The sequence below is a fragment of the Diaphorina citri genome, unplaced genomic scaffold (genome assembly GCF_000475195.1).
Source record: "Diaphorina citri unplaced genomic scaffold, Diaci psyllid genome assembly version 1.1 scaffold671, whole genome shotgun sequence".
NCBI classification, from domain to species: domain Eukaryota; kingdom Metazoa; phylum Arthropoda; class Insecta; order Hemiptera; family Psyllidae; genus Diaphorina; species Diaphorina citri.
Genome location: NW_007378104.1, coordinates 32,077 through 45,582, shown reverse-complemented (window position 1 = coordinate 45,582; position 13,506 = coordinate 32,077). Strand labels below are relative to the sequence as shown.

Sequence of the window (13,506 nt, the reverse complement as noted above, 5' to 3'; positions counted from 1 at the left end):
TTTTCACTTTTTGTCGCATATTTTAATCCTCCAGGATGTCATGTTTAAATACTCTTGGCATGGCGACATAAATCCTTGTTACATTAAAGAAACAGCTTTTTTTTTTTCGCAAGTAAAAAATCTGCGTAGATTATCTTCTTTGGGCCCTTTGCCTCATAACTCCTTTTAACGTTCCATGGAGAAATATTGGTACTTGGGTATGAGGGATATACTAAAATCTAGAGGAAAGAAGAGATACAGCAAGAGGCAGGGATTTGGAAAGCATGGAAGAAGGGGTCCATATTTTAATCCTCCAGGATGTCATGTTTAAATACTCTTGGCATGGCGACATAAATCCTTGTTACATTAAAGAAACAGCTTTTTTTTCGCAAGTAAAAAATCTGCGTAGATTATCTTCTTTGGGCCCTTTGCCTCATAACTCCTTTTAACGTTTCATGGAGAAATATGGTACTTGGGTATGAGAGAATTTTGATATACTAAAATCTAGAGGAAAAAAGAGATACAGCAAGAGGCAGGGATTTGGAAAGCATGGAACAAGGGTTTCTTCTCTTGAAAATAAATAACCGAGGACCATTCAGGATGTTTGTTATGCAATTATGAAGCACAAATATGGGATCAGAAAAATCATCCTCGGGACGAAAGAGGTCAAAGTAAAACGAATTATGGTATTAGAGCACGAAATTAATACCGGGATTTCTGCTAAATGCTAGTTAAACTCATCTTCTAGAATTGAAATTAGGTTGGCGAACGAGGAAAGTGGGGCATATAGGCCTTTGTGTAATAACACGTTCACGATGTTTCAAAAGCCAGGATTTTGGACTTAATTATGTACAAATGTACATGTGTATGTGTTTAGTAGGGGAAGAGGGCATTAATTTTTGTCCTTGTGTTTGGGGGTAGGGGACAATCTTTCTATCAATCTAGAATCTAGATAGTGTTTGTCTCCCCTCTTGGAGGTACCCTTCACAATGTTAACATAATGTAGAAATTACAACTTTTTCACGCAAAAGCCAGGATTTTGGACTTAATTATGTACAAATGTACATGTGTATGTGTTTAGTAGGGGAAGAGGGCATTAATTTTTGTCCTTGTTTTTGTCAATCTGGATAGTGCTTGTCTCCCCTCTTTGAGGTACCCTTCACAATGTTAACATAATGTAGAAATTACAACTTTTCACATCATTTTGATCATAGGTTAATCGCTTGATGTTATTGTTTCCTTAGCATCTCATCTCACTCTATGATCTCAACAAAAATACAAGTCACAAATGTCTAAATACTCCAAGTTTAACTTGAATTTGAGAATAGATCTGTAGTGCTTGTCTATTAGCCCTTCTTATTTATGACTTGGGGGCGATAAAAGTCGCAATTTATTGTCAAAGAAAAAGCAAACGTCAGAAAAATTATGAACGTATTTATTACGACGGCGATGGCAGAAATGGCGACGGTTTATTTTACAGGTTCTCAACTTGGTTGTAAAATAAATTTCTTCATTATTTTCTGAAAATAAAAATTTATCATTTCTCGTTGGGAGAAAAGAGGAGGCACGTTCTAGTTTCCTTTGCTCCAGGAGTTGAGTTTCAGGACCATTAAATCAGTGATGAGTCGAGGGTTTGGACAAAGGGAGAAACCTCGTGTTTCAAAGCACAAAGTTTGTGTCCAAACATAGTCGACCGGCCGTCGATCGACGGGGTGAATCTATGTTGTCGAGGCAGTGTGGACGGTTCAGTCGACATCGATCGACGGTCGGTCGACTATGTGTGGACACACCTTTAGAAATCGGTACTACGTGAAGGAGGAGCACACAAATTATGAAGTGAACAAAAGGCGGGGTACAAAATTGATTTCTAATCTTTTTTGGGGTGGGATAAAAATTTATCATTTCTCGTTGGGAGAAAAGAGGAGGCACGTTGTAGTTTCCTTTGCTCCAGGAGTTGAGTTTCAGGACCATTAAATCAGTGATGAGGGTTTGGACAAAGGGAGAAACCTCGTGTTTCACAAAGTTTGTGTCCAAACATAGTCGACCGGCCGTCGATCGACGGGGTGAATCTATGTTTTCGAGGCAGTGTGGACGGTTCAGTTGACATCGAACGACGGTCGGTCGACTATGTGTGGACACACCTTTAGAAATTGGATTTTGACTGGAGAAACACCTTTGTATATCTCTTATGGAGAGAGTTAAAACAAAATACTATCCGGATTTGTCCATAAGTCTCAAATCCGGATAGAATATTGAGCCCTATTTGATATTTTCTTATTAGAGTTATTAGTGTTAGTTTAAAACAAAATACTATCCGGATTTGTCCATAAGTCTCAAATCCGGATAGAATATTGAGCCCTATTTGATATTTTCTTATTAGAGTTAGCACTCGTACATTAAGATTCAAGATGCATTACTAAATCATATGAATCCTATGTGGTTAGTGGTTTCTGTATTATTCTCCAATTGACATGACGGGTAGGCAGGTAGGTGCTCTTGAGATAAATGTAAATGATCTACCTGACACCACCCCGTATACATAAATTTTACAATGAAAAATGGCCTGTTAAAAAAATAACAAGCCTTCTCTTGGAGATTTTTCCCTTTAGTGTACTCCATAAAAAAATTATAATATCAGAAGGATTCTAACGTGTTCCCCCACTATATTTTGCTCACTGTCTTCACCTTAAATCATTACGTCTTCAGCGAATGAGGACTGTAAAAGATAGGTACTAGGATACTTAGAGTACTTAGGATCGAGTTTAATTGTTTAAAATGAACTTGTTATTTTTTTAACAGGCCATTTTTCATTGTAAAATTTATGTATACGGGGTGGTGTCAGGTAGATCATTTACATTTATCTCAAGAGTAGACCTTGTTTAGACTGCTGGGGCAAAGGGACTTTTTAGTCTCATTCGAGCAGGATAAACAAGGTATATTCTATTCTATTCTATTCTAAAGTAATGAAAGGTACAAGACCTGCCAGTGGAGAAATATTCAACTTTATGGAAAATCCTTTTTAATAACCATTTACTTCACTTGGACACTTTTATATGTACCGAATACAGGGTGTTCCCAAAGTCTATCAAATGGTCTTTTCCAGTCTGTTTTTCCCACCTGTATGTTGCAAAACCGTCGAGAAATTTTGTATCAAACATCCTGTAAAGAGTCTTTTCCAGTCTGTTTTTCCCACCTGTATGTTGCAAAACCGTCGAGAAATTTTGTATCAAACATCCTGTAAAGAGTATACCTATACAGATACACTATACATACATATGAATACTGAATATTGAATACTCTGGAGAGTCCACAAGTTTGGCCATGCCTCGGGATGAACTAGCGGGATTCCGGAGCGAAGCGACGGAATTCAGCTAGTGTTTTATATGTATAGTTATTTATTTGAGTAGTAAGTATTGGTAAGTAGGAATCATTTTCGAGTGAAATCACTCGGAGTACTTTGTTTGGGGACTTCAATATGATATAGGATTATAGGGCATGGGGAAAGTCTACTACCATATTTCAGTTATTTAACTAAGCCTTTAGTCAGTAAAAAAGCGGTGGAATTGCATAAATATACGATAAAGCACTAACCGTTCTTCTCATGTTACGAAAAATACTTTAAAGGGGTTTTTAGGTATGGTTTTGGGGGGGGTCTACTCTCATAACATTTTCGATATCTCTAACTGTTTAGTGAAAACCGCCAAAAAGCGGTTATTTCCATCTTCTGTTAAGAGACCCAAAATACTTCCTCGTTTATTGACACCATCTACAACTCTATTGCCAATTCCTCAGGTGAGTACAACAGGTTCTACATAGGGTAAGTGTACCATTTATTCGCCCACCTAAAAAACGTACCATTTATTGGCCCACCTGTGGGTCTACGCCACATAAGTCTGAACTGGACGAACTTTTTCAAGATCCAATTTCATCAAAAGTAAGGGCTTAAAGACTGCTATCGAACCAGTGGTATTTCAAAATTGTAGTCATAAAAACAAAAATTAGAAAAATAAATGTGGACTGGTGGGCCAATAAATGGTACGTTTTTTAGGTGGGCGAATAAATGGTACACTTACCCTACCTAAATAATAATTTTATTATGGTTACATCCTTTGAGCTTTGAGTAAAACATCTCACAGAAAATGAAGTTGGAATTTAAGCAAGCTCGAATCTATTGTATTGGAAAGAACCACAAGAAAACAGTTCCGTGTTGTATTACAACCTAAAAAATTCCGTCCTACACTCATGTGTAATCCACACTAATAAATTCCCTGTTATGGTGAAGAAAAACTGAACGGGACGCCGGGACACCCCCTGAAATTCGGGACTGTCCCGGCCAATTCGGGACGTTTGGCAAGCCTACCTATACAGATACACTATACATACATATTATGAATACTGAATATTGTATTCTCTGGAGAGGAAACCTTCTGATTCACAGCCGTAGCTCTTTCAAAGAAGAATTAAAGGAAGGTTCGTTTGGTCATCATTTTTTCAGCCCATCATTTCGGAAAGTCTTCGGAATTTTAATTACTTTTTGTTTGGGTTTATAGCAAAAGGTTTTTACCTTGTTTATTAGACTGAGTAATTGTTTTACTTTTCAATTACCGGTATGCCCACAGCGAGAGAATATTATGTTGGCTTTTTCCTATCCTGTCTTCCTTCTCTCTTCGATTTCGGGACGATAAGACCATAGCAGTTACAGTTTCCTCTGTCAAACCTCTTATATATATAAAAAAAAATATATCCCTCTTTTACCTGATTCAAGGACCTTGGAGTAACTACCTTGGAGGAAGTGAAAAAGAGTAAGCACAAGCACTGTGAAAAGGAAAAATAATTTCATTTAAAAAGAAGCAGAAGACAAGAGGGAAATAAAGGGAGCGGAGCATAAAATGTTGAAGAGCAGAGAGGATTTTTATTTATTGAATTAAACATAAATAATAAAATTGACTAACTGTCGATGGGAAAGAGGCTCATAACGACTTCAAATTTCGGCTCTTAGAAGTTCTGAAATATGGAAATTGAGAAGAGATGATAATGTTGGTCATAGTGATGATTCTTGTAGAGTTTTGCTTCTTGTTGACTTCTTCAAATGATAAAAGTGAACTTCCTTTTCTTTGTTTTATTTCCATCCACAATCATCATTAAATCCAATGAGTGAACGCTCAAATTAAATTACTCTTATGTACAAAACTTCATTCAGCTCAATTGCATTTTAACTACTTCTGCGTTTTTGGTGGTAAAAGTGAACTTCCTTTTCTTTGTTTTATTTCCATCCACAATCATCATTAAATCCAATGAGTGAACGCTCAAATTAAATTACTCTTAATTTACAAAACTTCATTTAGCTCAATTGCATTTTAACTACTTCTGCCTTTTTGGTGCTGCCTTTTTATTACTTTCCTTATCTTATGTGAATTTTTTCTTCTGTTACAGAGACCCAAAATACTTCCTCGTTTATTGACACCATCTACAACTCTATTGCCAATTCCTCAGGTGAGTACAACAGGTTTTACATACCGTGAGGAGCTTCATAACAGATGACAGTACTTTAGGTTATTATTCTGCCTCTGCTGTAGCATGTCTAGATCTAGATACCGTTTTGACAATGTATACCCGTAATAGTATAATTAATAGTAATTCAGGAGTAAATTGCTTCGACCCCTAGATAGGATAAAAACACTCGGTCATATTTCTAACAGTTTTGTCCATACTCATACACAGGTAGGTAGTTTCCAAAATATTAATCTCACTGCATTGGGACTCTCGACACTGGAGCTTTCAGGCAAAACTTCGGTACTTCAAAAATACCTTTTCTAGTGGAACACTTGAAGCAAGTGATAATCTCCCATCCATCCTCATGTGACACTTCCTATCTATCACTCGGTCAAAAGCTAACTGGCCATTTTCCCGTGATTTGAAGCGAACCCCCTCCCCCTCAAGCTGCCACAGTGGCAGTGTTGCCAGACAAATTGCCCGTCAAATGTGTCGGCATTTTTAGGTCGGATGACGGGAAAAAATTGGCTAATTGGTTATGTTTTATATGTATAGTTATTTATTTATTTGAGTAGTAAGTATTGGTAAGTAGGAATCATTTTCGAGTGAAATCACTCGGAGTACTTTGTTTGGGGACTTCAATATGATATAGGGCATGGGGAAAGTCTACTACCATATTTCAGTTATTTAACTAAGCCTTTAGTCAGTAAAAAAGCGGTGGAATTGCATAAATATACGATAAAACACTAACCGTTCTTCTCATGTTAATGAAAACTACTGTAAAGGGGTTTTTAGGTATGGTTTTGGGGGGGTCTACTCTCATAACATTTTCGATATCTCTAACCGTTTAGTGAAAACCGCCAAAAAGCGGTTATTTCCGCCTGTGGGCGGAGCCCGATGCAACTTTTGCCGAGTTTCAGATTTTTCCCTTTACTTACTCATTAAGACCTACCATCCTGCCAAATTTCAAGTTTCTACGACATCGGGAAGTGCCTCAACATTTTGATGAGTGAGTGAGTGAGTGAGTGAGTGAATGAGTAAAAAAAATGCGATTTTTCCGCCTCTATATCTCCGGAACTACTTGTTATTAAGAGCTCAAATTTTCCAGGTATGTTTATATACCTTACCTAAATATGTGCCCTAAATTTCAAAAGTTTATCTTTAGAGGAAACCGATCTATGAAGGTGAGAAAAACCTGCCGAATCGGTTCGTGTAAAGATACACAGGCGTGCTTGCTGGAACTTGGCCTGGCGCACTGCCGTGCGCTCAGATACATAACCTACTGGAAATTTTAAAACACAAGTGTCAGTATTATACATACATAACTTTGTTTACCAATAACTTTGATTTTTGACGAACTGTCCATCCCAAACTACTGACCAATCACGTTACTTACTCGTCAAGATCAGGTTTGTGAAACGTCAGGTATCACTTCATATTTGTAAGCCTTCATATTTGTCTTTTGTAATCTAATCTGATGCGGCTAAGACTGACACAGCTGGTTCAAAAACTGGCCAAGTGTCAGGCCAGTGAAACATAATCACAGTGTTTCTCATGGAAGAGGGAGAGAAGTGAGGCCTGGGCCTTGGGACAACTCAGTGATCAGACTTGTAATCTAATCTGATGCGGCTAAGACTGACACAGCTGGTTCAAAAACTGGCCAAGTGTCAGGCCAGTGAAACATAATCACAGAGATTTTCTAATAATCCCCCGCGGTGAAAGTGTGAGATGTTTTTCTGATTTTTTTTCTTCTAGAGAGAAGAAAAGTTGTTTGAAATTTTTCATGTTTGAAGCTTAGGAAATTTTTAAGATATTATAAATCCTCGGGGGGTTTATCAGAGAAAGAAAGCATTTTCTTATGCTTAAAAACCGCACAGGAAAATGTAAAAAAACATAAAGGATAAACAGGGTTGATCTTTTTTTGTTCTTCTTCGTTTACGTCTTTCGACGTTTAGAAAAGTCGATGTAGGGAGTATATATGGTTTACAGAGAGTAACCAACTAATTAATTAGGTATTAGTTGTTCATAAAGTATGCTTGCTGTTAGTTTTTTTCCAAGGGGGCCTCCATGTTTCCTTGTCTGAAGATTTGGCTATTGCCAAGAGCCCAATGATTTCGCAATACCTAGCTTCTGGTCCCTGGGAGGCCTTTTTAGTGAGGCCTAAAGCACTAACCAATGTAGATACATACATGACAGCTATAGGTATACGTGTATACGAGGACAACCATGTCCGATGAGGTTTTTCAGGTGGAAGGCTTGTACGCATGATTTACTTGGGTTTGGCCTTAGGTTGTTTTGGGCATAGTATTCTGCCAGGTCTTGAGAAAAACCTGCCGAATCGGTTCGTGTAAAGATACACAGGCGTGCTTGCTGGAACTTGGCCTGGCGCACTGCCGTGCGCTCAGATACGAGGACAACCATGTCCGATGGCTGATGGCACGTTTTTTTATTTTTTAGAGCTTGAAAATTCTCCTCATGTTTTCGGAAAAACTACGCGGATTTTTTATATTTTTAAACATCAAAGCAAAACACTACCTACCCTAAATAAATTTGATTTCAAATTTTTAATTAAATTAAACAAAGTGAAATCACCGTTTTTTTTTCAATTAGGAAACTCGTGTGCTACATAAAATATCTAAAAATAAATCAATGGAAGCTCACAGTGGCATGAGACCCAAAATACTTCCTCGTTTATTGACACCATCTACAACTCTATTGCCAATTCCTCAGGTGAGTACAACAGGTTTTACATACCTAAATAATAATTATGGTTACATCCTTTGAGCTTTGAGTAAAACATCTCACAGAAAATGAAGTTGGAATTCAAGCAAGCTCGAATTACAGTGGCATGTAAGATGCAGTCATTCGTCCAAAGGACGAAATAACTTTAACACGACGATTTTTCTTGTATTATGTAATTGGTCCGTCGGATCCCTTACAACTCTTGTGCTGTTTGTCCGATTTTAATAAAATTTGCTAACCATGTTCAGCATAATATTTATAAAGGAAATTTGTTGATTGATTTCGGCTCCTATTAATGTGATCGTTTCATCCGTCCGTCGCGTCATCAATCCTATAAGCCTGCAGCATTGAGAGAACAGAGGGAAGAACAAGGGAAACTTCACTACCAAAAGGTTACCTAAATAATAATTATGGTTACATCCTTTGAGCTTTGAGTAAAACATCTCACAGAAAATGAAGTTGGAATTCAAGCAAGCTCGAATCTATTGTATTGGAAAGAACCACAAGAAAACAGTTCCGTGTTGTATTACAACCTAAAAAATTCCGTCCTACACTCATGTGTAACCCACACTAATAAATTCCCTGTTATGGTGATATAATTTGATAAATGTGACTACAAGACTATGTGAACGCACTCAGCCAGAAATGAATGCATAATTTATTGAGTAACCTACCACTAACTACTAGCAGCTAGCAGGACGATACGCGATATTCTGAATGGAACACAAACAAATAGGTTTACATGTATCAATATGTAGAAGTACGAAGGAAATTATGTATTGTACATAAGTACTTGTAGGTATACAGGGTCACACGGTGTTTTCACTTGAAAGTTCCCTCAGCAAAACAAGTTCATATAATGGTTTTATAGTCCTTGATCAACCTGCACCTCTCCATTCTTTATTTTTCCCTCTGATCTGTCTTTATCACCGATCTTTATCACCGATGCAGTCGTTACCTCTCCACTCTGTCTTTATCTATCGTCCCTGTTTATCCCTCTGCTCTGTCTTTTTTCACTCTTTATTTCTCCACTCTTTCTTTATCCCTCAATCTCCTCTCTGCCTATATCCCTCCGCTCTATCTTTATCCCTCCTCTCTGTCTTTATCCCTCTACTGTCTATGTCTATGGACCCTGTCTGTATCCCTCTGTCTTTATATCTCCACTCTGCCTTTACACCCCCTCTCCACTCTGTCTTTACCTCCCCTCCCCACTCTGTCCTTATCCCCCTCTCCACTTTGTATATTACCCACGCCACGCAGCCTATACGCTTTCTCTTTCCCATCGAATCAAACGAGAGAATAATGATATGTATTGTGAACTCGGAACACGCGTAACAGAATTTCAATTAAAATGAAAACAAGCAGAACTGTTTATGTATACTCAGACAAACTGTATAGTGTACATTGATCTTTATCACCGATGCAGTCGTTACCTCTCCACTCTGTCTTTATCTATCGTCCCTGTTTATCCCTCTGCTCTGTCTTTTTTCACTCTTTATTTCTCCACTCTTTCTTTATCCCTCAATCTCCTCTCTGCCTATATCCCTCCGCTCTATCTTTATCCCTCCTCTCTGTCTTTATCCCTCTACTGTCTATGTCTATGGACCCTGTCTGTATCCCTCTGTCTTTATATCTCCACTCTGCCTTTACACCCCCTCTCCACTCTGTCTTTACCTCCCCTCCCCACTCTGTCCTTGTCCCCCTCTCCACTTTGTATATTACCCACGCAGCCTATAAGCTTTCTCTTTCCCATCGAATCAAACGAGAAAATAATGATATGTATTGTGAACTCGGAACACGCGTAACAGAATTTTAATTAAAATAAAAACAAGCAGAACTGTTTATGTATTCTCAGACAAACTGTATAATGTACATTTATATATACCAGGTACATTCTACTTTGTAATCCGACTGCTCCTGTCCCTCCCTCTCCCACTCCTACCAGCCATAATCTCAGCCAACTCAAAACTCCTTATCCGCGATTTCATCTTCCAATATGCCATCCCTCCTTGTGTTTCTTTTCCCTCTTACTTTTCTGGGTTTCCCTCCCTCCTTCGTTGAAGGGTGAAGGGTATACTTCTTCCCCCTCCTTCCTGTCCCCTCTCTACATCTTGGTATTCCTCTTCCCCCTTCCGTCTCTGAGCTTTTGTCCCCCCTTGATTTTTGGGTTTCCCCATTTCTTTTCTCTCCCCCCAACTCAAAACTCCTTATCCGCGATTTCATCTTCCAATATGCCATCCCTCCTTGTGTTTCTTTTCCCTCTTACTTTTCTGGGTTTCCATCCCTCCTCCTTTGAAGGGTATACTTCTTCCCCCTTCCGTCTCTGAACTTCTGTCCCCCCCTTGATTTTTGGGTTTCCCCATTTCTTTTCTCTCCCCTCCATTTATCGGTTTCTCTCCTCCCCATCTTCGTCTCCCCGTTCTCTATCTCTGTGCCCCCAACGCCAAATTTCAATAGGGGAATAAGAGTTGGTATTCCTCTTCCCCCTTCCGTCTCTGAGCTTTTGTCCCCCCTTGATTTTTGGGTTTCCCCATTTCTCTTCTCTCCCCTCCATTTATCGGTTTCTCTCCTCCCCATCTTCGTCTCCCCGTTCTCTATCAATGTGCCCCCAACGCCAAATTTCAATAGGGAAATAGGAGGGGGGATCACAGTTTATTTTTTTCTGCGTGATTTTTGAACGGTTACTTCGGGATAATGTTTCCCAGCGTATTGAATTATACTTCTCCCTCGGGACTATAAATTAAACATGCCGCCTCCCGCTTCGGGGAGACATTGAAATAGCGGCATTTCTTCCTCTCCTTTCGGCGGAAGAAAATCACAACAAACGGATTGCACACCGAGGAATACAGAGACGTACAAATAAAAAATGTTGTATTGCTTTAAAAAAGTAAAAAATGAAAAATACAGGGTGACTCCGATCCCGTTCCTTGTGAATCTTGTGATTCAGTCCACAGAGACTGAACTATAATGCCATTTTATTAATGATTTATTCTGTTTTCTGCTTTCAGGTAAGTCGATGCTTTGAAATTCGAACCCCATTGTGAGGAATACAGAGACGTACAAATAAAAAATGTTGTATTGCTTTAAAAAAGTAAAAAATGAAAAATACAGGGTGACTCCGATCCCGTTCCTTGTGAATCTTGTGATTCAGTCCACAGAGACTGAACTAATAATGTCAAGGAATACAGAGACGTACAAATAAAAAATGTTGTATTGCTTTAAAAAAGTAAAAAATGAAAAATACAGGGTGACTCCGATCCCGTTCCCGATTCCTTGTGAATCTTGTGATTCAGTCCACAGAGACTGAACTAATAATGCCATTTTATTAATGATTTATTCTGTTTTCTGCTTTCAGGTAAGTCGATGCTTTGAAATTCGAACCCCATTGTAATTTATGAAGGGTAAGTCAGTTCTCAACCAGCACAATCTTATACCTGTGTTTATGAAGTTAGAGCGCTAAATCTCCTGAACCATCCGGTATGCCAGGACGAAAAGCTTGTACTTTTTTCTCCCGTTTTCCCGTTCGCTTCATACAACACATAACTGCTTTCAGGTAAGTCGATGCTTTGAAATTCGAACCCCATTGTAATTTATGAAGGGTAAGTCAGTTCTCAACCAGCACAATCTTATAGCTGTGTTTTTACAATGGATACAATGAAGTTAGAGCGCTAAATCTCCTGAACCATCCGGTATGCCAGGACGAAAAGCTTGTACTTTTTTCTCCCGTTTTTCCGTTCGCTTCATACAACATATAATTTATTATAAAGAGGTTCTGGCCCAAATCCAACTCTAACGACGCTACCCCCGAAGTCTTGGCTCCTATTTTCTTAATCGATAAAGGCAACCTGATATTTTATCATTGCACATAATGTCCTGCCCGTGTTTTTCATAATTTTGTACTTTTGTCTCCCAATATCCAGGTGGGGCGAGGTTTACCAGGGTCCTGTGTAGCCTCAGTTATCTTCAGAGTCACTATCAGTTTTCATCCATCATCTTCTTTAATTTAATTTTATTTATAAAAATAAAATATTAACCGAAAAAATCCCCCCTGATTGAAGTACTCCAAAACAAGTAAATGCCAATTGGGTTCAATTTCACTCTAATTGGGATAATCTATTTGCCAAGGGCCAAACAGGGATTGTTTTTCCAAGATTTCTGTCCGAGTTTCTCCATTCTCCCTGTACCCATTTGTCCACTCTTTTCTCAAAGACATCCGAAAATCTTATTCCAAACATCTTCCATTTTCGACAAAGGTTGGATCGGGTTTCTTAATAAAGATGGTGAACATTTCTTCTTCCCCCGCACTAATTCTTTTCAAAGTCACAGGGATAAAAGCACAAAGGTTTAGTCCCTGTGGGACGTATTACTAACTTGACAAAAAATATAGCCTTGGTCTGAGGAAACTCTACCTATATCCTTTGTACTGAACGCATTACTCGAAATAAATCATTTATCAGGGAGCTTTCGAAGAAAGGAAGAGTAAGAAACAAGGGGAAAAGTGGAGGGGGATTGAAAAGTACCTAAAACACTGGAGACAGCATTTTTACGTTCTATTTTGAGCGCAATTTTGTGAACGAGAAGAGTGCTGATTTTCGTGGGTTTCAGTTTTCACGAGATTTTGGCAAAGGTTTCATCAGGTTTACACTTGAGTTGGTTTGATACGGATAAAAATAAGAGTGGAAAGTAAAAAGACTCTTTATTTTTTCCTGTTATAATATTAAACTATAATAGTAGTCATTAGGAACGTTCTATGTTGAGCGCAATTTTGTGAACGAGAAGAGTGCTGATTTTCGTGGGTTTCAGTTTTCACGAGATTTTGGCAAAGGTTTCATCAGGTTTACACTTGAGTTGGTTTGATACGGATAAAAATAAGAGTGGAAAGTAAAAAGACTCTTTATTTTTTCCTGTTATAATATTAAACTATAATAGTAGTCATTAGGAATTTCTTCGGAAATAGGTCATTGATTGATGTATTGTTGACAGTGTGGGCGGGGCAGTATAGAAGGGCCTTTATTTTTCCCCCAAAAAAGTAAAAGATACCTGGAGAAAGAATAGGGAGGGTGATGTGAGAGGAGGAAATTTTATATCTACGAGAGAAAATTTTGTGTTCTCAATAATGAGGGTCTTAAATTTAAGTTAATGTTGAAATAATGACGCCGCGCCGCTCCGTAAAGCCTTTTTTGGGGTATTCTTACTGAGGAGGAGAAGAAGGGCACAAAAACGAACAATAAGGAGAGAAGTAATGCTTCTTGTTGTTTTATCAGTCAAAATGTCGAGGGGGGACTTTTTTGC

At 38.4% G+C, this 13,506-nt stretch overlaps 1 protein-coding gene across 1 annotated transcript in view; it reads left to right on the top strand.

Moving 5' to 3' along the window:
- Positions 1–5,396: 5,396 nt before the first annotated feature.
- Positions 5,397–13,506, top strand: part of LOC103511064 — a gene marked incomplete at both ends in the record, with an annotated part of 39,986 nt that continues 31,876 nt past the window's right edge. The window contains one exon of the mRNA XM_026824935.1: positions 5,397–5,472. Coding sequence (XP_026680736.1) covers positions 5,397–5,472 — 76 coding nt within the window. The remainder of the gene's footprint in view (positions 5,473–13,506) is intronic.